Genomic DNA, 23,475 nt, shown 5'->3' on the forward strand with positions numbered 1-23,475 from the left:
TTTGTAGACATATACTTATAACATGTGTTATCAATGTTTTTTTGCAGTCAGTAAAAAGTTATTTGAACTTTAAAAAAAAAAAATGTATCTGCTTGCACAATTTTCTGTTGCACATTTATCTGTTTGCACAATTTTCCATTGCACATTCTTCAGGAAACCACTATAGAGCTGGATGGACTTGCTAGAGTTTCAGCTCTACTATCTAGAGCTCTAAGGCCTTTCAGCCATGCCCAAACTGTAATGAATCTCTTCATTAAAAAAAGAATGTGATATGCCCTATAAAAGCATCACTTGATGTAGGCATGCATCCAATAATTATTAATGAGTAAATTATAGTTTTATCTTACTTTTAATTCAAATTTAATTGGTATATTTATAATTCTACATGAGCATTTTCAACAGTGTAACTGCTTAATTACAATAAAAAAATTAAATTATGTAAAAGAAAAACAACTTATTCTAAGTTTAAACCTAAATGAATATTAAGCTATGAAAATATTAAATAGTTTACAAATTACTTAATCATGTCACTCTTGCTTTATAGATCTAACAAAAAAATACTTTAAATAAACAAAGTAAAAAGTCCCACAACAGGTTTATGTATTATGTGAAATTCTTTGATACAAAAGCAAATAAAAAGTAAAAGAAAAGTGTTATCTACCCTTCTATTCGTCGCAAGATTGAGTTATCTACCTTACTGTTAAACTATTCATTATGTTATGCTAAAGGAAAATATTGGTCCAGGTATATTTTAAGAACTATTAAAATTGCATTGCTTTACAAAAACATAAAAAGTACCCTTTCAAAACACAATAAACAAAGTATTGTGTTTATCTCTGTGACAAAAGAACTCAAATAATTTAAAGGAGTATGAAAAAAGAGTAGAGAGTGTACAGGGGTATCTATTTGAGTATTTTCACCCAAAAAAAGTTTTGAGTTTTGGTTAAGTTATCACATTTTTCTAGTTGACCACGCTTAATGATTCTCAAAGTGTAGATACGCAGCAGTCTAGAATTCATAAAATGGGTCTTCAATAAAAATGACATCACACTCAAGATGGCGGGAGAGGGGGGGTGTCAGAATTTTGTGAGCATTATTTCGGTTTTTTTTTAAAGACTGTTTTTGTAAATTGTAATAGAAAGTCAGTTTTTCCAAATTCTCCTTTATTTAAAAAGTTGATGTCCTATATAATATAATATAATAATAATATCCTGAAATATGTTTATATTGACACAAGCATCAAAATATCATCTGCGGGTACAGTCTGTGTAGCTAGAAATATGGAATGAGTGTTGAGAGAAAGACTGCGGATTAGACAATAGGAGTAAAATGTTTAAAAATGTAAGTATGTATTTAAGTACTAAAATAAGTAATAAGGTGTATAGAGAATATTTTTTTTATTTCTAGTATTACTGCCCTACCCTAGCCTAATATTACTACCCTACACTAGCCTAGTATTCAGAGTTTCTTCCAGGCATCTCTTCAGGGGGGCTCTGCCCCCCCCCCCCCCCCCGGACAAAATGGAATTGATATAGAAAATATATAGTGTCCGCCCCTCTCCCAAAAGATTTCAAGAAGTGCCCCCCCCCTTTCCGCCCGGAGAGGAGAAAATACTGCACTAAACTAGTAATTATGCCCTAGTAATTATGCCCTAGTATTATAGGCCTAACTGAGTATTACTGCCCTAATAGATAATTACTGCCCTCACTAGTATTACTGCCCTTAATAGTATTACGGCCCTCACCTAATCAAGACCTAAACCCAAGACCTGATCCCAACCGTACATCTGCCTTTAACCCAGACCCTAATCCTAGCAGCGATACTAAACAACATAAAACAGTTTAATTTAAGAGAATGAGTGATCTACCAAACTTCTATAAATCCAGGCTTAGTTAAGGATTTATAATCTGTGTGTAGTAATAGAAAGAGTTCAAATATCTGGATATAGAAACAGGTGTAATAAATATGACTAGTTAACATTATAATAAGGGGGTTTGAATCTGATACTGAGAATAAAGTAGACACTGTTCAGTCTTCAAAATAAATATACTTATGTAGGCCTACTTTTGTCTCAGTAGGATGTTGGGTATTTTCTAATAGTTTAGTATTACCCCATCAATAAATTTAAAAAATAAAATTAATTTTAAACAAAAATAAAATTTAAAAAATCAAAACTTAAATTAAAGAAAAACTGTTTAAAAAAATGGAATGGTATTAAATTACAATCACATTATTAAAATGAACTTCATTCAATTATTTTGAACATTAACAAAATCGTTAAAAATGTTAACAAAATAAATGTTATGAACATATATAACTACACTACTTTTAGTTACATTAATTTTACTTAGCAATGACATATTTTCTATAGCAAAACTATAATGACAATCAAGCATATATTAAGCATTATCTATTTTTTAAACTACTGGATTTCACCACAAAAAAAAGACTAGCATAAAAAACCACCCATTAGATTAGTATGACAACCAGTGAATTAAGTCAGTTGAAAAATTAAAAAAACTGAAATAACAGTACATGTTCATAATCAAATATTTAAAAAATGATTGACATTCGTATTAAAACTGAATTATAAATGAGCCATTCGTTGATACTCAACAGCAGGCTTAATGAATTAAGTTTATGCTTATTAAGTCTGTATAAATTATTATAAGATTTACATTTGTTAGGAAATACATTAAAATCTTCAAAAGATCAACATTAAAAAATTATGTCAAAGTTAGGAATTTGATGTTTTTTCATATGATCTTGCATTGTTTTCCTGCAGAGCACATAAGTTGACATGAGAGAGCCAAACATGAGCCACGCTGGCTCCAGGCTTGAAACTAAAACACTGGAATCTTGTCTCTCCTCTGCTGGGAGAGATCATCATCCAAAAGTAACAATATCTGGAACAGGAAACAGTAATATTATTGCTTCCATTAAAAAGGGATTGGAATTTACATAAAACAATTATTCTATTTGACTGTTTTTGGCAGGTTTTTTTGGGTTTTTTTTTTTTTTGTTTTTTCTTTAAAGAATGAAAATAAAACTTAGCAAAAAAACCCAGCTGATGTTTTCTAATGTATAGATTATTTTATTTTTTCTGTACTGAATATATTTAACGAATATGCTTAATTAGCCTCACCATAAACGAGAAGAACAAACTAATGGCAGATAGGAAGTGCCAGACGTCATGGTGATCATAAAACTCCATCAAAATACATTCTTTGTTTCCTGCTCTAGAGCCAGCAGGTGTTTTCTGGGAAAGTTCGAATAAAATCTACAACCAACAGACAGGGAACAACGAAACAAATATGTCTAACTACTTGTGGTATTCATATCCTGTTAAAAACCAACACTACATTTTTGTAAAATTGTTATGAAAAATAATAATGAAAAAAGGACAGGGGGGATGTTTCCATGACAAAAAACTACAAAATTATTGGGTTGTTTTTTTTATGAGAGACAAGTATTATGTCAAACTTAAGAATTCATTAATTCAACCTAGCATGGACTCAAAAAAACAGGTGTATTTAAAAAATGAATTTTGTGATTAGAGTTAGCCTTATAAATAGCACAACATATTGATGTACATAAGAAACCCTAAATGATATTGAATACCACAAGAGAATAAAATAATAAAAAGCTCATGATTAAAAATGATCATTACAGAGTAATCTTAAATGTAAAACAAATTCTTTACCCTAGAACTCCTTAACATACAGCAATGTTAAGTGTTTTGTAAATTAAAAATGCTAATGAATGAATTATCTAGAAAACTAATTTAAAGAATTCCTTAACATACAGCAAGTTAAAGTGTGTTGTAAATTAAAAATGTGAATGAATGAATTATCTAGAAAACAAATTTAAAGAAATAAACTCACATCCCAGGAAGTCAAATTTTGGAAGAAGAAGTAGAGTGAACCTGCCCAAGTGACAGTTGATGTCACAATAACTAATTTGACCAGCCAGCTGAATTTTTCTTTATACAGCATCTGGTACAGGGAGAAAAAATGTCACAATTATATCAGCAATGACAAATGTCACAATAACTACGTTAATCAGGCAGCTATTTTTTTCTCTACACAGCATGTAAAAGGGGAGATAACTCAAATTTGGGCAATATAAAATCTGGTCAGCAAACATTGTTACAGTAACTAATAAATTTATATTAATCAACAGAGCTGTTTAAAAAATGTATATGATATATTCACTGAATTTTAAAATCTATGTGATTTATTCAATGAATTTCCTACGATACATTAAATGATTTTAATAAATTCCTGCAATTTATTCTCTGATTTTTAAAAAATCCTGTGACTGAACTGTTAAAATTCATGTGATTTATTTGCTAAAAAATTTTACCTTCATGATGATATAAAAGATGGAGTACAGTAACAAATTCCCAATAAATATAGCCAGCAGGTAAGTTGCAAAGTCTGAAGGTTGCGTAATGGCACCATATATAGCACTGAAATCATTATAACATAGTTGATAAGGAGCATGATGTAAGAAGAAGTTAAAACTGTTTGAATAGTATTCAGAGTCAATGGGCCATATGACACATAAGGTATTGGCTCATAATGCTTAATTTTGTTAATTGTGATGAAGGAAATCCCCTCCATAATATTACAATTAAGAATAAAGAACAGTTGAATTATGTATACTTACAAAGCCCAGTTAATTAAATTGCCAATCAACAGTAAGATAAAACGATTCTATGAAAAAAAAGTCATGTATAAAAAATGTGCTTATAATATTTTCAGTGAAATTAATAAATTTGTTATGTTTACATATATTCTTTGCAAATATTAGCTTAGCATTTGCATACCAGAAGGTTACGGTAAGAGTTTCATTAAAGTAATGGTTTGACACAGCTAAGTCAACCAAGCACATTATTTTAAACAACTGAATTACCCTACACACTTAATGTAAGAAGACACAAAGAATAATTTTTTTTTAAACTTGAATCAATAAAATAACACACAGGTTGAAAGAAAATAGTAGAGACTACTATAAAAGATAAATAATTAAAAGAAAAATAAACAATTAACAAATATACGATACTATAAATAGATGAACCATTTAAAAACTTGAATCATAAAAAAAACAACCTACTAGGTAGACCGGCCTTGTACAACTCAAACCTTCAGTGACAAGCAGGCGAAACAATTTCTTGAAAATATGACGATCTGTTTCAATTTTTAAAATGTCTAGTATTAATATTACTGGTTCATATTTATGAATGTGCAAAAAAATTGTAAATGAAATTACCGTTCCCCCTTTTGCCATATTATTTATTAAAGTAAATTCTTGAAATTTTTTTATTTTATTACAGATTTTCATTGAAACAACAAAATTTCAACATGTTTTTATATGCTATGGTCTGTTTATTTTTTGTCATTCAATTATTAATTTAAAAAAAACACTACAACGTATCAATGTTCTGTAAGTCACATGTAATTTACAATAAACAATAAATATACAGATAATAACTGAACATACCAATGTTCCATCTCCCCATATAATAAACTTGTACAGTCATCAAAAATGTGGTAAACATGTGGATGACAGCATAGCAGATCCAAAATATGTTGGTGCCGTACACCTGTCAGAAATATTACGGTATCATACCCATAACATAAAGTTTAAGTTTAGCTTCCCTTTCAGACCTAATGGCCCTAATGATGAAGTAGAGTTCATGTGTTTCTTGACCTCTGCATATAAAGGGGATGGGTTGGGTCAGCACTATGCCCAGCTACCTTTACTTTCCCTCACGTGATGTGGACTCAGACCTGAATGGACTCAGTGATTTCCTTCAGACTTAAGTCTGGACCCAGATCCGAACTCAAGACTTTCAGGTTACCAGTCAAGTGCTCTATCACCCAACCGGCTACAGGACATTACCCCCCTGGATATTTCCCCCCCCCCCCGGACATTACCCCCCCCCCCGTATTTACCCCCCGGAGCAATTACCCCCCTGTCAATTACCCCCCCCCCCCCCCCTCTCAAGTTAAAATCCTAACTCTAACTAGAATTTTATACATATATACTACTTTAATCCAAACCTTAAGAAAAAGACCAAAACATAAGCATCCACCTTAGCCTAAAACTTCACACAAAACCAAAATCAAAGCTAGACACAACCCTAACCCTAACACTAGCTCTAACCCTAATCCTAGCCCTAACCCTAACCTTAACCCTAACCCTAGCCCTAACCCTAACCCTAACCCTAGCCCTAACCCTAACCCTAGCCCTAACCCTAACCCTAGCCCTAACCCTAACCCTAGCCATAAACCTAACCCTAAACCCAGCCCTAACCCTAACCCTATCCAGGGGGGGGGGGGGGGGGGGGGGTAATTGACAGGGGGGGTAATTGACAGGGGGGGTAATTACTCTGAGGGGGTAATGTCGGGGGGAAATATCCGGGGGGTAATTGACAGGGGGGAAATGCCCTGTTCCCCACCCAACCATGCTGTCCCACACCCCCATAACAAGTCTTACCATAAACTTTGTAACAATCTTAGAAAAAAAGGTTTGTTTATAACTGTCTTGGGTTAATATAAACATTATAAAGAAACAATATTATTTTGTTTCGTATCACCAATGTAAAATTTGAAAGCTTGACTAAGGAACTTACGACTCCAACAACAGCAATGAAAATAATGACAGCCATTGAAAGGTAGGCTGTGTGGGCCTTAGCGTTGATATCTGGGTGCCTGGACTGGTAGATTTTTAACATGTTCAAACAGGCAATGATGTACATGAAGGACGTGTCTGAAACAAGAAGAGTATACGTTCAATAGTAATTGTAATGAATAAAAAAAAATTGAACTGGTTTTCTTTCTCTCAAAGTCAGCACTGGCTCTATTACTTAGTTATCATGATCCCCTGTTATTATAAAGTCACCATCAATCTGCAACATCAACTATTTCTAAATCATCACCCATCCAGACTCACAAATAACGACTATCTTTCCACAAAATCAGAATTGGACCTACCATATAAGTGTATATAATCTATTGTGTTAGCACTATCATAAATTACAAGTTTACTCACTATATCACCATTACATCTACACCATATATTTATTAACACTACAACAAACCACCACTACCACACACCACCAACTGTACCACCACTACCACACACCACCAACTGCATCACCACCACACACCACGAAGGCCAGCAAATTTACCACTTCTACCACATACCACCAAGATCAGAGAGTGTAACACACCAACAAGACCAGCAACTGTAACACGGCACCAAGGCCAGCAACTTTACCACCACAACCACCAAGGCCAGCAACTTTACCACCACAACCACCAAGGCCAACAACTTTACCACCACAACCACCAAGGCCAGCAACTTTACCACCACAACCACCAAGGCCAGCAACTTTACCACCACAAACACCAAGGCCAACAACTTTACCACCACAACCACCAAGGCCAACAACTTTACCACCACAACCACCAAAGCCAGCAACTTTACCACCACAACCACCAAGGCCAACAACTGTAACACACCACCAAGGCCAACAACTCACCAAACTGAAAGTTGGAGTAGCTGGGACACACGTGGTAGCAAGCACTCATCACACCCTCCATCACCAGCGCCCACCCCATGGCGTAGAAGAGCCCAAAGTGTTGGGGTATCCCGTACTGCTTCTCCAGGTTTCCGTGCTTAGCCACCACCTTCTTGTGTAGACGATCTCTGTGGAAACATCCTCAATACAGTCCAAACAATGGCATGGTCGGCTGGCAGAGTTCTCGACTGCTAACCCAAAAGTCTTGAGTTTGGATCTTTGAGTTGAGCATGTAGGACATCTGCGATACCCAACTCTGTTGGATATCTGACTTAATGTTAGGGAAAGTAAAGTCTACTCTGCATAGTACTGACTGAGCCATACTTTCATATCTTGAGGTGAAGAAACATCTGAACTCTACTTCATCTATTCTATAGATCAGGGGTCTCCAAACTACGGCCCGCGGGCCGCATCCGGCCCGCGAGGTCCTCTCATCCGGCCCGCGGAGATCTTTTTGTCCACGGAAAAAAACGTTTGTTGGTGATGGCTGAGGAACTTTGTCCAGAAAAATCAAAAACATGCCTGGAAGAAACTGGCCCCCGAACTGAAATTTGATAGTTAATGCGGCCCTCGGACTGAAAAGTTTGGAGACCCCTGCTCTATAGTGTAGTAAAAACGACATCTCATTCAACGATTGCTCAATTACCCACTCATTGAACATAATTGAAGCTTTAAAATCAGCAGTTTTATAAATATTGGTGCCTAATATTCCTATATGTTAAATAATCCATCTGAATAATGTATTGATTTGTATAAATAAATAAATAAATAAATAAATAAATAAATAAATATATATATATATATATATATATATATATATATATATATATATATATATATATATATATATATATATATATATATACATATATATATCTGCATTCCCGTACTCCGCCACGGTGAATCATTTTTAGTTGTACCAACTTAGGAACTAGACAAAACTATAAACAAGCACAAAAGCAAACACAATCACAACACAAACACAACACAATCACAACACAAACACAACACAAACACAACACAAACACAACACAAACACAACACAAACACAACACAAACACAACACAAACACAACACAAACACAACACAAACATAACACAAACACAACACAAACACAACACAAACACAACACAAACACAACACAAACACAACACAAACACAACACAAACACAACACAACTCAAACACAAACACAACACAACACAAACACAACACAAACACAATGCAAACACAAACACAACACAAACACAATACAAACACAACACAACACAAACACACATATATATATATATATATATATATATATATATATATATATATATATATATATATATATATATATATATATATATATATATATATATATATATATATATATATATATATATTCCGTTGGGTGTGTGGTGCGTTCTTCTCTGGAAGAAACTCTGGCCCCCGAACTTATATTTGATAGTTAATGCGGCCCTCGGTCTGAAAAGTTTGGAGACCCCTGCTATAGATCATCAAATTCATTAGGGGTACTTGACAGTCCAGACAGACTCTCACATAACCCACACATAATCTACATATATATAATTCTCTTCTGGGAGACGCTAGAAAACAAGCTGTAAGCACGCTCCCTACCTCCCCACCCCTACATGGTCTGGTGAGCTGTGGTTCACGCTAAATGTTTATATTCGTAGAGCCGGGTTTAGTGACGGCCATTAGGGGCAGATAATTTAGTTTGAAACTATTTTAAACTTAGGGGAGGTAACTAAGAGGAGGCTGCTTTCACGAGTGTAGGGTAGGGGTTGGGGGAAAGGAGGGTGGGGGTAGTATCATCCTTAACGACCTACTGATAGTGTTTTAAAGCAAATATGTTCAGTGGCAGCATTGGTACTGTCGAATTCACAAATTATGAATTACTGAAAAGTAGAAAATAAAACAACTAAATAGCGGCGTATGATACGCGCGGGTCGGCTCGTACAGTAATATGGCACACACAGTTCCCCACAATACAGACTAGAGGATTTAAGTTAAGGGGGTTTGGTCAGTGGGATTTAAGTTCAGGGACATACACTAACCTGTATTGTAAGGGTAATGGTACTCTTTCTAGCTATGCCCAGCCACCTTTACTTCCCTTAATGTAAGTCAGGTACCCATTAGATCTGGGTGGACTCTTGGATGTCCTAAGTACTCAAGTCAGGCATCCAAACTCAAGACTTTCAGGTTAGCAGTCATAAGCTCTGCCATCTTTTACCTGAATTGCACTAAACTCTTACCTGTATTGTACTAAACTTTTACCTGTATTGTACTAAACTCTTACCTGTATTGTACTAAACTTTTACCTGTATTGTACTAAAATCTTACCAGGTATTGTACTAAACTTTTATCTGTATTGTACTAAACTTTCACCTATATTGTACTAAACTTTTACCTGTATTGTACTAAACTTTTACCTGTATTGTACTAAACTTTTACCTGTATTGTACTAAAATCTTACCAGGTATTGTACTAAACTTTTACCTGAATTGCACTAAACTCTTACCTGTATTGTACTAAACTTTTGCCTGTATTGTACTAAAATCTTACCAGGTATTGTACTAAACTTTTACCTGTATTGTACTAAACTTTTACCTGTATTGTACTAAACTCTTACCTGTATTGTACTAAACTTTTACCTGTATTGTACTAAACTTTTACCTATATTGTACTAAACTTTTACCTGTATTGTACTAAACTTTTACCTGTATTGTACTAAACTTTTACCTGTATTGTACTAAAATCTTACCAGGTATTGTACTAAACTTTTACCTGAATTGCACTAAACTCTTACCTGTATTGTACTAAACTTTTGCCTGTATTGTACTAAAATCTTACCAGGTATTGTACTAAACTTTTACCTGTATTGTACTAAACTTTTACCTGTATTGTACTAAACTCTTACCTGTATTGTACTAAACTTTTACCTGTATTGTACTAAACTTTTACCTGTATTGCACTAAACTTTTACCTGTATTGTACTAAACTTTTGCCTGTATTGTACTTAACTTTTACCTGTATTGTACTAAACTCTTACCTGCGGAAGACGATGCCAATGAACAAGAGACCCAGCAGGACGTAACCAATGTTACTGAAGACGTTATTGAAAGAACTCAGGTAGGACTTGAGAGGGTGAGAGCAGGCAAAGTTGTAGTAGCAAATGTCTTGGTTACCTGTGGAGGTCAGCACCTGGAAGGGAATGGGGACAAAATGTCTATAAAATGACCAGTCACCAGTAGTAAATGTCTATAAATGGGCACAAGTCATCAATAGTAAAAGATTTGATAAATTTAGATGAAATGTCGACAAAATGACCACAAGTCACCAAAATTAAAATATTTGATAAATTTAGATAAAATGTCGACAAAATGAACATAAGTTAGCAATATTAAAATATTTGATAAATTTAGATAAAAAATTGGACAAAATGACCACAAGTCACCTATATTAAAATATTTGATAAATTTAGATAAAATGTCTACAAAATAACCACAAGCTACCTATATTAAAATATTTGATAAATTTAGATGAAATGTTGACAAAATGACCACAAGTCACCAATATTAAAATATTTGATCAATGGGGACAAAATGTTGACAAAATGACCACAAGTCACCAATATTAAAATATTTGATAAATTTAGATGAAACGCCTACAAAATTACCACAAGTCACCAATATTAAAATATTAGATAAATTTAGATGAAACGCCTACAAAATGACCACAAGTCACCAATATTAAAATATCTGATAAATTTAGATAAAATGTCTACAAAATAACCACAAGTTACCTATATTAAAATATTTGATATATTTAGATAAAATGACCACAAATTACCTATATTAAAATATATTTTATAAATGGGGATAAAAATCTCTAAAAAATTATCCAAAGTCAGAAACATTTTAAGCCGACGAAATGCCCACAAAAATACAGTGTTGAGTACTAATAGTGAATTAAGGAATTCGCTTAGTTTTATTTTCTATGATCAACAGATAAATCTATTATTTACAAATTCCTTCTAACCTATAAACCAAACATTGGACAGAAAATTACCATCTGTATTATTCCAGACCAGTTAAACTTGGTACAAAGTCCCACTAAACTATAAAACAAACATGAAACAGATAGTTACCCTCTGGTATGTTATTACCAGCTGCACCACTGGAAGACCATAAAATATAGACATGGTCACCAAGTTCCTGGGGAAATAAACAATTTACTCACTCTCATCAAACCTGACCACAACATTAAAACTCAATATTAAACAGTTGTATCTAGGGCAGTGGTTCTTAGCTTTTTTCAAAGTACTAAACCTAATATGTGCAAATATCTGACAAAATTTAGTCATGAATCATATGAGTCGGGTGTGTGTCTTGACCTCCCCCAAACCCCTAAGGCTGACTAACCCCTAGAGTTCGATTGAACGTAGGTTAAGAACCTCTTCTTCTTCTTCTTCGCTCTTAATTTTAGGTTTGGAAGGGATCCCTTATGCGACATTGAGGCCATTGACTTCGATTTCTTCCTGCCTTTCTTTTTGGATTTGCTTCCATAGCCTTTGTCCAACCAAAAACAAACTACAAGGCAGCAGTTGTTTGATTTTGGAGTTGTCCCTCCTAGAAGAGTGGCTGTCCCCAGCTAACGAGCCTCATCTGTCATTAATAACCACTAGTCTAGGGCCTCTTTCAGGACTTTGTCTTTGATTTAGTGTCAATTAGTTAATGGGCCACTATGGACCTGCAAAGGGATGACGTATTTGGACGATAGAGCATATGCCTGAAAGTAAAGTTCCTTTTTTGAACTTGACAGTCCATGGGGCAAATAGAGTAGTTGTTTCTGTGACCTCGGCATACAAAGGGATAGTGTGGTCAGCACTATACCTTCCCTTACATGAGTTACATACCCACCTGAGCTCGGTGGACAGGGACATTCTAGTGACTTGAACCCAAGACTTTCGAGTTAGCAGTCTACCGCTCTACTGCTAGGCCACGCCAAGCGTATGACTGCTAACCCGAAAGTTTTGTGTCTAGGTGAACTCTACCTCATCTATCCCATGAGCGTTGGGCACAAACGGGAAAAGATGATGATGATGGAATAGCAATATTCAGCATTATGTGATAAAAAACCTATCATATATATCATGCAATAAGCATAACACCACAAAAATTGGATAATGTAAAAATAAAAATCTGATTAGTATTTACCAGTAATAAAGCTTGTAGGTTTTAGATAGCTTTTTTCTTTTCTTCCTCGCCAGATCAGAAACAAACAAAGCAGTCTGGAGTAGCACAAGAAAATACAAATCAGTACAAATTCCAATCATTAAATATCTGAAGTCTTCAACTAAATGTGGGGTTGGCATGGTCGAGTCGGTAAAGCTCATGGTTGCTACACCGAAAAATCTCGAGTTAGAACCCTCGGGCAGATGAGGCTCGTTAGCTGGGGACAGCCACTCTTCTAGGAGAGACAACTCCAAAATCAATCAACTGCTGTCTGGTAGTTTGTTCTTGGTTGGACAAAGGCTATGGAAGCAAATCCAAAAAGAAAAGCAGGCTAAAATCGGCGTCAATGGCCTCAATGGCACATAACCAGTTGACACGTATCCTTAATTGTGATGGCGGTGTGGTCGAGTCAGCAAAAGCTCATGGTTGATAAATTCGAACAAAGTCTCGAGTTCAAACCCTCTGGCAGATAAGGCTCGATCCCTTCCAACAGTAAAAATTAAGAACGAAGAAGAAGAAACTAAAAGGAACTATGGTAAGAAGAACAGGACAATGATAGTAAAAAAATAAAATGACAAAAATATTTTAACTGTATAGGAGAACTATGGCATTGAAAAACACTGACAGTATTCAACAGATAATGATACATGACCAAAGTTACCTTTGTCCTGAAGATGTCCTTTTCAAGGTCAGCATCAGGGACAAAGTCTATGGTGGACTCATCTAAAGAGGAGGACTCTGAAGATTCCTCACGGTCAGTTGTCACATCACTCATTCCCTGGTCTGCAACATTTCATACATAGACTTTTTAAAGTTTGAGAAAGTAGCAAGAAAAGTTGTACGATTTCAATATGACAAGTTGAGAAAGTACCAAGAAAAGTTGTATGATTTCAATATGTTAAGTTAAAAAGTACCAAGAAAAGTTGTATGATTTCAATATGACAAGTTGAAAAATGTACCAAGAAAAGTTTTATCATTTAAATAGGACAAGTTGAGAATGCACCAAGAAAAGATGTATCAATTAAATATGACAAGTTGAGAATGTACCAAGAAAAGCTGTATCAATTAAATATGACAAGTTTAGAATGTACCAAGATATATCTCATTTAAATATGACAAGTTTTAATATTTCAATATGAAATGGGTTATAATAAAATTTTAAAAATATGTCAAATCGATTGTTCAGGAAATCAAGTTACTTTGAGATGAATAAGCACTACAATATAACAGTCATTTTTTGTAGCTTGAAATAAATTATTTTTCTTTTTGACAGTCATCAAGACTAATTTAAAGAAAACTGAGAAATCCCTTTAAAGAGCAATATAATAATTGGATTGAAAGATACAAACCTGGACTGGATCTAGGTTCAGATAAAGTTCCATAACTCTCATGGCGGTGAGTTCTGTTAATGAAATTGTTCTCATCCCCTGCAGAGATCACAATCCAGAATTTTAATTTGCTCATATATTTGTACTCAATTAAAAGCTAAATTGTTAAAGACGCTCAGTGTCTTAAATTTAAACTGTAAAAAATTATAACAAAATGTGATTAATTAATGTAAATCAAAACTAATCTACAATATGATCTATAAAGTATTTAGTCAATTATAATAAATTGTAAGTATTAATGAATTATTTTAATAAACAACTTTTAACATTATTTTTGGTACATTAAGTGGTGCACTGGATAATACAATTCGAAATAATAGAAGTTTGCAAAAGTTCAACTTTTTAAAAATTTTGGTTGAATAAAATAATAACAAAGTTAATGCTGGATAGCAACATGCAGGTCAGTTTTGTTCCTCTACAAACAATCTTGACATGCAATTAATGAAAACAGAAGCATTAAATTAGAGGCGTTACAATCTATTAAATAATATCCAGAAAGTAAAGAGATTTTTTTATTAGGGTAATGAACAAAAATTTATGAAGAAAACGTTTTCCAAATCAAACACATTTTTTTATGTTCATTTTTCTAGAACTGAAGTAATTTGTTACATCTTTATACTTTAAGACATTGTTTATGGTAATACTTTTCAAGACTCCTTGTTGATAATAAAAACAATAATTAATTAATTATCAAAACAATAATAAATTCAAGAAAAGAATAGTTTAATTTGAAAGTCTAAATCAAAGAAATCCATAATGAAAAACTAATTTCACAAAATGGCATTTAGAACTTATTTTATGTTTATTAATGGTTTTGTTCTGTATACAAATTGTTTTAATTTTTAGTTATGTTTATACAGATTTCGTTTAAAGTACAAGGTTGTACATATTTCAGGTTTGAAGTGTTTTTTTTTTACATCTGTTCTAAATAGTTTTAAAATTTATGCAACAAAGAGTATGTTTCACTGTATTGGGAGAATATATTAATGTATCTTTCCTTTAAGTTGATAGGATTAAACACTGATAGCTAATAAAGGTTAGTGAAACTTATTGAGTCATAGTAACTTAATTTTCTGTAAGTGATAAACTACAAAATTTATATTTACACCAAAGCTACCTGCTACATACTGAAGGCTTGTAGTAAATAAAAGCTACTGAAATTGGTGTTAGAATCAATACAAAATATATGTCAACTTCATGCAGGTTACAACATGCAAGACAACATTAAAATACTAGAAAAAAATAAATGAAATAAAACCTTCTTGTTAAATTGTTAACAGAACAATACAACTTGAACCACTGGTTATGTACCAAAATAAAATGGTCCAAAATTTACAGCATGCAAAAATGATAACATGAAAGAAGTGAAACAGTTGTTACCAGGGAGAACCAAAACATTTGGCAAACTGTTTTCAAACAGTAAACGTGTGTTTTCTGGAAATAAAAGTTTTCCATGCAGCATCATTTGTAAAAAGCACTAGCAGAGAAGCCAGTTGAAAAGTATGTACAGCGTTACATAAGTATATTATATATAAATAAATACATTAATAATTTGTATGAATTAATTTTGTCATAGATTATCTAACTGTTGATTTTAGGATTTAGTTGTGATGAAAGATGTGAATAAGCCACATTTATAACCTGTACCTATAATAATGATACAACAATCCAGAGTCTAATACTAATCCTTAACATAAAAAAAAAACTTAGGTATCATGATTTTTGGAACCAGTCACACATGTAAATGGCAAGTTGATAAAAAAAAGAAAAGCCATAAGTTTAGGTTGACTATTTTAACTTGACTGAAAGTTATAAAATAAATTGTTATTTTTAAATTGTTATAAATAACAGGCTACATTTTTAAAACCTGACTTAAATACACATTCAGTTTGCTAGCTAAAAAAATATATTAGTACTCAGTTCAACTTAATGTTAACATTACTTTTTTTTAATTCTTTATTTTGGGATTCATTGAAAATATTGCCAGAATAGCATTAAAGTATGTTTAGTGATAGAACGCCTGTGGGTTTGTTGTATAATGAAAAATTAAGCATTGGATTCACATACAACTTGAAAAAACAAATTACCTCTCTCTTCCTCTGTCAAGTCATCCAGTCCTTTATGTAGTCCACTGAAAGAGAAAAAAATGTCATGAGTAAAAAGAGTAACTTTAAAAATCTAAATGTATAAGTCATTAAAATTAATTAATATTAGGGAGTCGGCGTGGACAGGTCAGTTAAGCTCATGGTTGCTAAACCGAAAAGTCTGGAGTTTGAACCCCACCTGGCTGATGAGGCTTAAGAGTTGGGGACAGCAGCTCATCTAGGAGAGAAAACTCCAAAATCAAATAACTACTGACTAGTAGTTTGTTCTTGAAAGGATGAAGCAAATCCAAAAAGAAAAGCAGGCTGAAATAGGAGCTAGCGGCCTACATAACACATAAACAGTTCACACGTAATACTTCATTATTTTGGAAGAAATCCCTTCCAAAATTACAATTATGAATGAAGAGGAAGAAAAAGAATTAATATTAAAGTAGTTACATTATTAATGGTCTATGTGGTGAACCCTTTTACTCTGCATGACAAATATGTTTCATCATAAAATTCTGTCCCTTAACTAAATAACAAGTAGATCACAACACACCATCTTATCCTACTATCTATATATATAATTCTCTTCTAGAAAACACCAAGCTGTAAGCGCGCCTAGCAGCCCCCTATCTTCCTCTCTAGGCATATCCCTACTACCCCCACCCCCACATGGTCTGGTGAGCTGTGGTTCACGCTAAATGATTACAATCATAGAGCCGGGTTTAGTGACGGCTATTAGGGGCAGATAATTTAGCTTGAAACGATTTTAAACTTAGGGGAGGTAACTAAGAGGAGGCTGCTTTCACGTGGGGGAGGTGTAGAGTAGGGGTTGGGGGAAATGAGGGTGGGGGTAGTATCGTCCTTAACGACCTACTGATAGTGTTTTAAAGCAAATATTTTCAGTGGCAGCACTGGTACTGTCGAATTCACAAATTATGAATTAGACCTACTGAAAAGTAGAAAATAAAACAACTAAATAGCGGCATATGATACGCCGCGGATCGGCTCGTACTTTATAAGTATTTACTATCTTTAATGTGTATGTTGGTTTAAAAGTTGGTTAAGTATCGCTTTCACTGAAAATTTAAAGTCACAGCATTTTTTCAGTTTAATTAATGATGAATGATTGAATTACTTTGTTACTGAAACAGATAAACTGAGCAGTGGAAGAGTATAATCACAAAAATGAGATCTTTTCATCAATGTGCCATTTTTGTCAAACATTCCATCTTGAAATGTGTGGATCAGAAGCTGCTAAATATATTTTCTTATTTTTTGACAAGGGATAAATCATTCAAAGCATTGGCATTTGGTCACAATATGTTTTGAAATTATGTTGGTTTTTTTTTTGCGTTTTCAGAAACTGATGATGGTCCATATTCATATGCCAAAATCAGGGAGAGAATTCACAATTAGATGATTGATTACCTAAATGTGACATTTTACATTTTATTTTACTTAGTGATCAAATTTCACATCATGTTTTATGCATAACTCAACTTTTACTGATTCAGTGCTGGCCATAAGACCATATAAAGTTGCATATTTTTAATAATGATATGTTCAAACAATAAGCCGAAGCAAAAGAGTTAAGGACTATTCCCATAAACATGTGACTGACTGTTTTGAACCCAACTACAACATTGGTACTTACCATCCAGCATAAACCACTCCAATGATGACAGCAATTAGATAAAATGCTCCAAAAACTAGAACAGCTGCTACAATTGCTTTAATATACTGTGACACTGTAGAGGTATAATGGGATTTTATGTTAGACAAAATGTCTGTATAAAATAAGAATAATCGGCATGATATAAGGAATAATGTTATGTCTTGTTAGAAGAAAATATTGTTATTTTTTTAAATAATTAGACAAGTACAGTACAGCCATTAGGTTAGAGTTTTCTATGACCAGTACAGGGAACATATTTTTAATAATTTCATTAACCCATATGAAATTGTTTCTTTAACCAGTACAGTGACTACTTTTTAAACAATCCAATTAACTCATATGATATTGTTTCTTTAACCACTACAGTGAACACTTTTTAAACAACCCAATCAACTCACATGATATTGTTTCTTTAACCACTACAGTGACCACTTTTTAAACAACCCAATCAACTCACATGAAATTGTTTCTTTAACCACTACAGTGAACACTTTTTAAACAACTCAATCAACTCACATGAAATTGTTTCTTTAACCACTACAGTGACCACTTTTAAAACAACCCAATCAACTCACATGAAATTGTTTCTTTAACCACTACAGTGACCACTTTTTAAACAACCCAATCAACTCACATGAAATTGTTTCTTTAACCACTACAGTGACCACTTTTTAAACAACCCAATCAACTCACATGAAATTGTTTCTTTAACCAATACATTGACCACTTTTTAAACAACCCAAATAACTCACATGATATTGTTTCTTTAACCACTACAGTGACCACTTTTTAAACAACCCAATCAACTCACATGAAATTGTTTCTTTAACCACTACAGTGACCACTTTTTAAACAACTCACATGAAATTGTTTCTTTAACCACTACAGTGACCACTTTTTAAACAACCCAATCAACTCACATGAAATTGTTTCTTTAACCACTACAGTGACCACTTTTTAAACAACCCAATCAACTCACATGAAATTGTTTCTTTAACCACTACAGTCACCACTTTCCTAATATCTGTCACATTTCCAGCTGGCATTAACTGGGTGGGCTTCAAGAAACCCTCACAGACTTCATTATCAGGTTTCACAATAAACACCACATAGAATCCTCCTTGGTCGTCATAATCATCCTTCTGTAAAAACAAGAGTAAATAAACATTAAGGATGTAACAAAAGTAATAATTACTTTTAACAATAAAAGAAAATAAATACTAAGGATGTATGGTTATCTAAACCAAAGCTAATCATACCCAAGAGCTAGAGCTATACCATAGCTTGATTCTAGCTACAACTGATACAGATAGGATAACATTATCAAAACACAGATATACATATTATACAGTAATCTTGGGTTTAAGTAATGATATATAAACTTCAAAGTGCCTGGCCATAGTATTGTCAATACTATCCGTTCATTTGCAAAGTCCCAAATAATAGGTGAATTCTACTTCATCTACCCTAAAGATAGATCTGGAAGTGTATATTTTATATACAATTATATTTATAATCTTCTGAACACTGAACAGTTAACAACAGTATGAACATACTGCATGTCATAATGTATACAGTTTGAGATGTCATAAATACAATTTGGCTTGACTGACCTCTAAAAACATGGCTGCTTGCGTGGACATGGTTTGATGTTTGCCCTCAAATTCCACGTTGTTAGCCAGGTCAAATACAGGACACTGTTGGCAAAAACAGAGTAGGGTCAATTGTTAGCAAAGACAGTTACAGATCAATTGTTAGCAAAGACAGTTACAGATCAATAGTTAGCAAAGACAGTTAGAGATCAATTGTTAGCAGAGACAGTTGCAAATCAATTGTTAGCAGAGACAGTTGAGGATAAATTGTTAGCAGAGACAGTTCAGGATAAATTTTTAGCAGAGAGAGTTAAGGATAAATTGTTAGCAGAGACAGTTTAGGACAGTTCAGGATCAATTGTTAGCAAAGATAGTTAAGGATAAATTGTTAGCAGAGACAGTTAAGGATAAATTGTAGGCAGAGACAGTTCAGGGTCAATTGTTAGCAAAGACAGTTCAGGATAAATTGTTAGCAAAGACAGTTGGGGATAAATTGTAAGCAATGATAGTTCAGGATAAATTGTTAGCAGAGACAGTTAAGGACAAATTGTTAGCAAAAACAGTTGAGGATAAATTGTTAGCCGAGACAGTTAAGGATAAATTGTTAGCAGAGACAGTTAAGGATAAATTTTTAGCAGAGACAGAAAAGGTTTAGAGTTTTCAAAAACAATCAAACAAAGAGAAGCAACAAACCAAATCAAATTCTCAAAAGACATAGGAGAATGTAAACAACTAAAAATAGAAAATGAGAAACAAAAAAGGAACATTATGAGAAATTCTATTATAAAATAAAAACACTTATAAAATAATTCACTTTAAATAAAAATTAAGTTTTAAAGATAATTTAAATTTAAAGATATTTCTACCCAAGACTAAAGAATTAAATTCTCACTTTAATTTTTTGAACAGATACTGTCATGCAGATGTGAGACTGGGATGTAACCTTCAGCAGAACAGAGGAAACACCAGCTGGGAATGTGTACATGAAGTAAGTTGGTTCCCAAACTGTTAGATTAAAAGTTCTGGGGACTTCATGCCTGAAACATTTTCACATCTGATATTAATTACACTGTAATTACATACTTACTAACTATTTCAATACAAAAATTTTTAATTAAAGTTTACATTCAGTATACATACTAATTCACTTTTTTATAGTTGCTATGTTACCATCATAGTTATTTTACTTTTTTTTTTGGGTAAGTGGGATTATTTTATTTCAGCTGTGGATTCTTAATTGTAATATTTTGATTAAATTTAATAGGCCGTGTTGATCTCTTGTAATTGTTAACTATTCCATTCACATTTTAATTTTAAGTATGACTCAATAACTTAAGTTAATCAAAAAGATTTAAGCAGTGACTGAGCTAGGTCAGTGGTCTAAGATAATACTTACGTAATCTCAAAATCTGTGAGAATGTTTGCTGTGAGGTGAAAGTATTTGTAGTTTGAACACATACTGGACACTGTGAGGTAAATGCGCTGGTTTTTGTCAATGGTCTTCCTTTTACTTTCATCAATGGGACACAGTGTTCGGCTGACTGATTTGTATAAGTAGCTGCAAAATATATATTAGTTTTCAGTTTTAAAATTCAAGAATTAAATCAGAAAAATATACAGGAATAATGTAATATGGATATAAAAAAATAAAAATTCTTCTTCTTCACTTTTAACTTTAATGTAGAACAGGATTTCCTCCAACACAATTAAGAGCTATGTGTCAACCTGTTATGTGCCCTACATGCTGTTGACTCTGATTTCAGCCTGTTTTCATTTTGGACTTGCTTTCATAGCATTTCTCTACTTACATACAACTACAAGGCAGCATTTGTATGATTTTGGAATTTTCTATACAAGATGGGTTGCTGTCCCCATTTATTGAGCCTTATCTGCCCAGGGTTTCAAACTCAGGATTCACGGTTTAGCAACCATGAGCTTTAACGACCCAACAATGTGGACCCTCTTACAACATTCAATGGGTCAAACATGGTTATAGTTACCTGTCGCCAACAGCAAGGGGTATTTGCCAAGATAAAATACTTTCCTGCTGCCTTGCTACACACATTACCGGGTATTCTTCTGAAAAATTATCACTGGTAACACTCACTCTGATAGCTGTGGTCTAAGGAGAATGAAAGGAATCAATAAGATATCATCGACAAACATGGTTAGGCTGTTAAACATTACTGAAAGAATTATATTATTGTGATGTTCTCCTATGCAGTCGTATCAAAGACATTTTGACTGATGGTATTGTTAGTAACTCATTTGCACTGGTTGTGGTTAAGATTGGGATGAATGACATTAGTAGGCATTTGACAACTAAGACGGGTACTTATAGGTGGTGGGATTACAATGATTTCTATTGTAGTACCAGACTTATAAGTATAATTTATTTTTATTCACATGTATAATCTTTTTGATACTAATTATTATTTAGGGTAAAATAAAATTTCTGTTCAAAGTGATTCTAATTCCATGTTTCAATCAATTAATTTTGTTGCATTCGGAATTAGGCAAGCTTAGTAGTTCTGTTCCAAAATTATTCTAGTAGCATGAATAAACAAGCCTAACCTAACCTAACTGGACAACTACAACATAAACTTTACACTACTTGAATGTTATCTGTTGACACATCATGTTTTTATACCATCATAAATAACTTTGATATGACCCTGTGTTAGAGAACTATTGTATACTTATTAAAGAGTAGATAAACTTAATCATAGTAACTAGCAACTTAATAACTAATGTTGTAACATAAATAAATAATATATCAAACCTTATTTTGTATTTCATAGTGGTAGATGAACAAAACTTGTTGCAAAACATTGACAGAATTGTTTGAATACATTTCTCCAAAAGTAGCATTTACTTCAATTGTTTTAACAGTGTTATTATTTTCATCGTCATTTGGCAAAGGCAAAGGCCTATTATTAAGATCTAAAAAGAGGTTATTTTCTTTGTTTATTTTAATTTTATTTAGAATGACATCTTTGGAGCTTAAAAGTGGTGAGTGGTTATTAATTTTGTTATTTTTGTCTTTCTGTGAAGAAGAATGTAAAACTTTGTCTTCATGTTCATGATTGTCTTCAAGATTTACAACAACATCTGGTTCTGGATTTACAGCATTTGGAGAATAAGAAAATGTAGTTGAAAATCCATCAAAACTTTTATAACTTTGAGTAAAATACTGAGTGTTAGTCTTGAATACGTTTTTGCGATTGTCTTCAATGGTTTTTATTTCTGGTACAGTTGACAGAGTTGTTGGTAAACACAAGCAGCTGATTGTTAAAACACAAAAAAAGTGAAAAGGACGATTCATCCATCTGAACGACACAAAAGACTCCATTTCATGTGGGGTTTAGTGCATATAACTTTGAAGACAGATTATTTGTTTTAAATTGTCACCCATATATAAAATTTTAAAAGTTCACACTGCAGATGTGACAAGGAGTAGCCTACATCAGACATCTAGAATCTATTTATTTACATTTCGCTGCTGTGTTTTCGGGTTTTCCTAATCACATGATTTATCTTCCTTGTATCCTTTTAAAAGTACTTCTCAAAATAGTGTTTAAAATGTTCCCGAAACAAAACTATAATATTATTGCTTCAATTATTTACGCGGCCGAGCTGTTATATTTATTTATATTTAGATCTATATAGAGATTTATATGAAATGATTCTACGTTGGGGTAGTTTATATATAACTATACGCAAGTTTACCCCCCCCCCGTTACTGGTCGTAACAAATCGCAGAATAAGCCACGGCCCAACACAGGAGAGACAATTTCACCTTACAAATAAAGTCTCACTACTACATTTTATTGTCTAAAGTAGTAATAATCATAACGAAAATTAACTACTTTACAATCCAAAATTAAAATTAAA

The 23,475-nt window shown here is 33.2% G+C and overlaps 1 protein-coding gene across 1 annotated transcript; it reads right to left on the bottom strand.

Annotated features, from left to right (window-relative positions):
* Positions 1 to 1,990: 1,990 nt before the first annotated feature.
* On the bottom strand, positions 1,991 to 23,103 carry LOC131929322 (SID1 transmembrane family member 1-like). Its single transcript, XM_059285475.1, has 22 exons — positions 22,364 to 23,103; positions 21,582 to 21,703; positions 20,978 to 21,139; positions 20,474 to 20,618; positions 19,603 to 19,686; positions 18,969 to 19,131; positions 17,969 to 18,062; positions 16,309 to 16,352; positions 14,183 to 14,260; positions 13,495 to 13,616; positions 12,816 to 12,889; positions 11,747 to 11,813; positions 10,649 to 10,800; positions 7,553 to 7,719; positions 6,641 to 6,777; positions 5,506 to 5,608; positions 5,119 to 5,192; positions 4,672 to 4,718; positions 4,366 to 4,471; positions 3,885 to 3,995; positions 3,146 to 3,259; positions 1,991 to 2,906 (listed from the first exon to the last, which is right to left on the bottom strand). Exons 1-22 carry the CDS (start codon positions 22,931 to 22,933, stop codon positions 2,844 to 2,846), a joined length of 2,799 nt encoding a protein of 932 aa, XP_059141458.1. The 5' UTR covers positions 22,934 to 23,103; the 3' UTR covers positions 1,991 to 2,843.
* Positions 23,104 to 23,475: the final 372 nt, after the last annotated feature.

Source organism: Physella acuta, unplaced genomic scaffold (assembly GCF_028476545.2).
Source record: "Physella acuta isolate Inbredline_101_S28 unplaced genomic scaffold, ASM2847654v3 ptg000009l, whole genome shotgun sequence".
Lineage (NCBI taxonomy): Eukaryota > Metazoa > Mollusca > Gastropoda > Physidae > Physella > Physella acuta.

Bases quoted from the DNA above. Each gene is read 5' to 3' on its own strand.
- LOC131929322 (XM_059285475.1), bottom strand. From the start codon at position 22,933: ATGGAGTCTTTTGTGTCGTTCAGATGGATGAATCGTCCTTTTCACTTT. The intron at 4,472-4,671 runs GTAAGTATACAT...TAATGATTTCAG, and splicing joins AATTTAATTAACTGGGCTTT to TGCTATATATGGTGCCATTA. The intron at 3,260-3,884 runs GTGAGTTTATTT...GAACTTTCCCAG, and splicing joins AAAATTTGACTTCCTGGGAT to AAAACACCTGCTGGCTCTAG.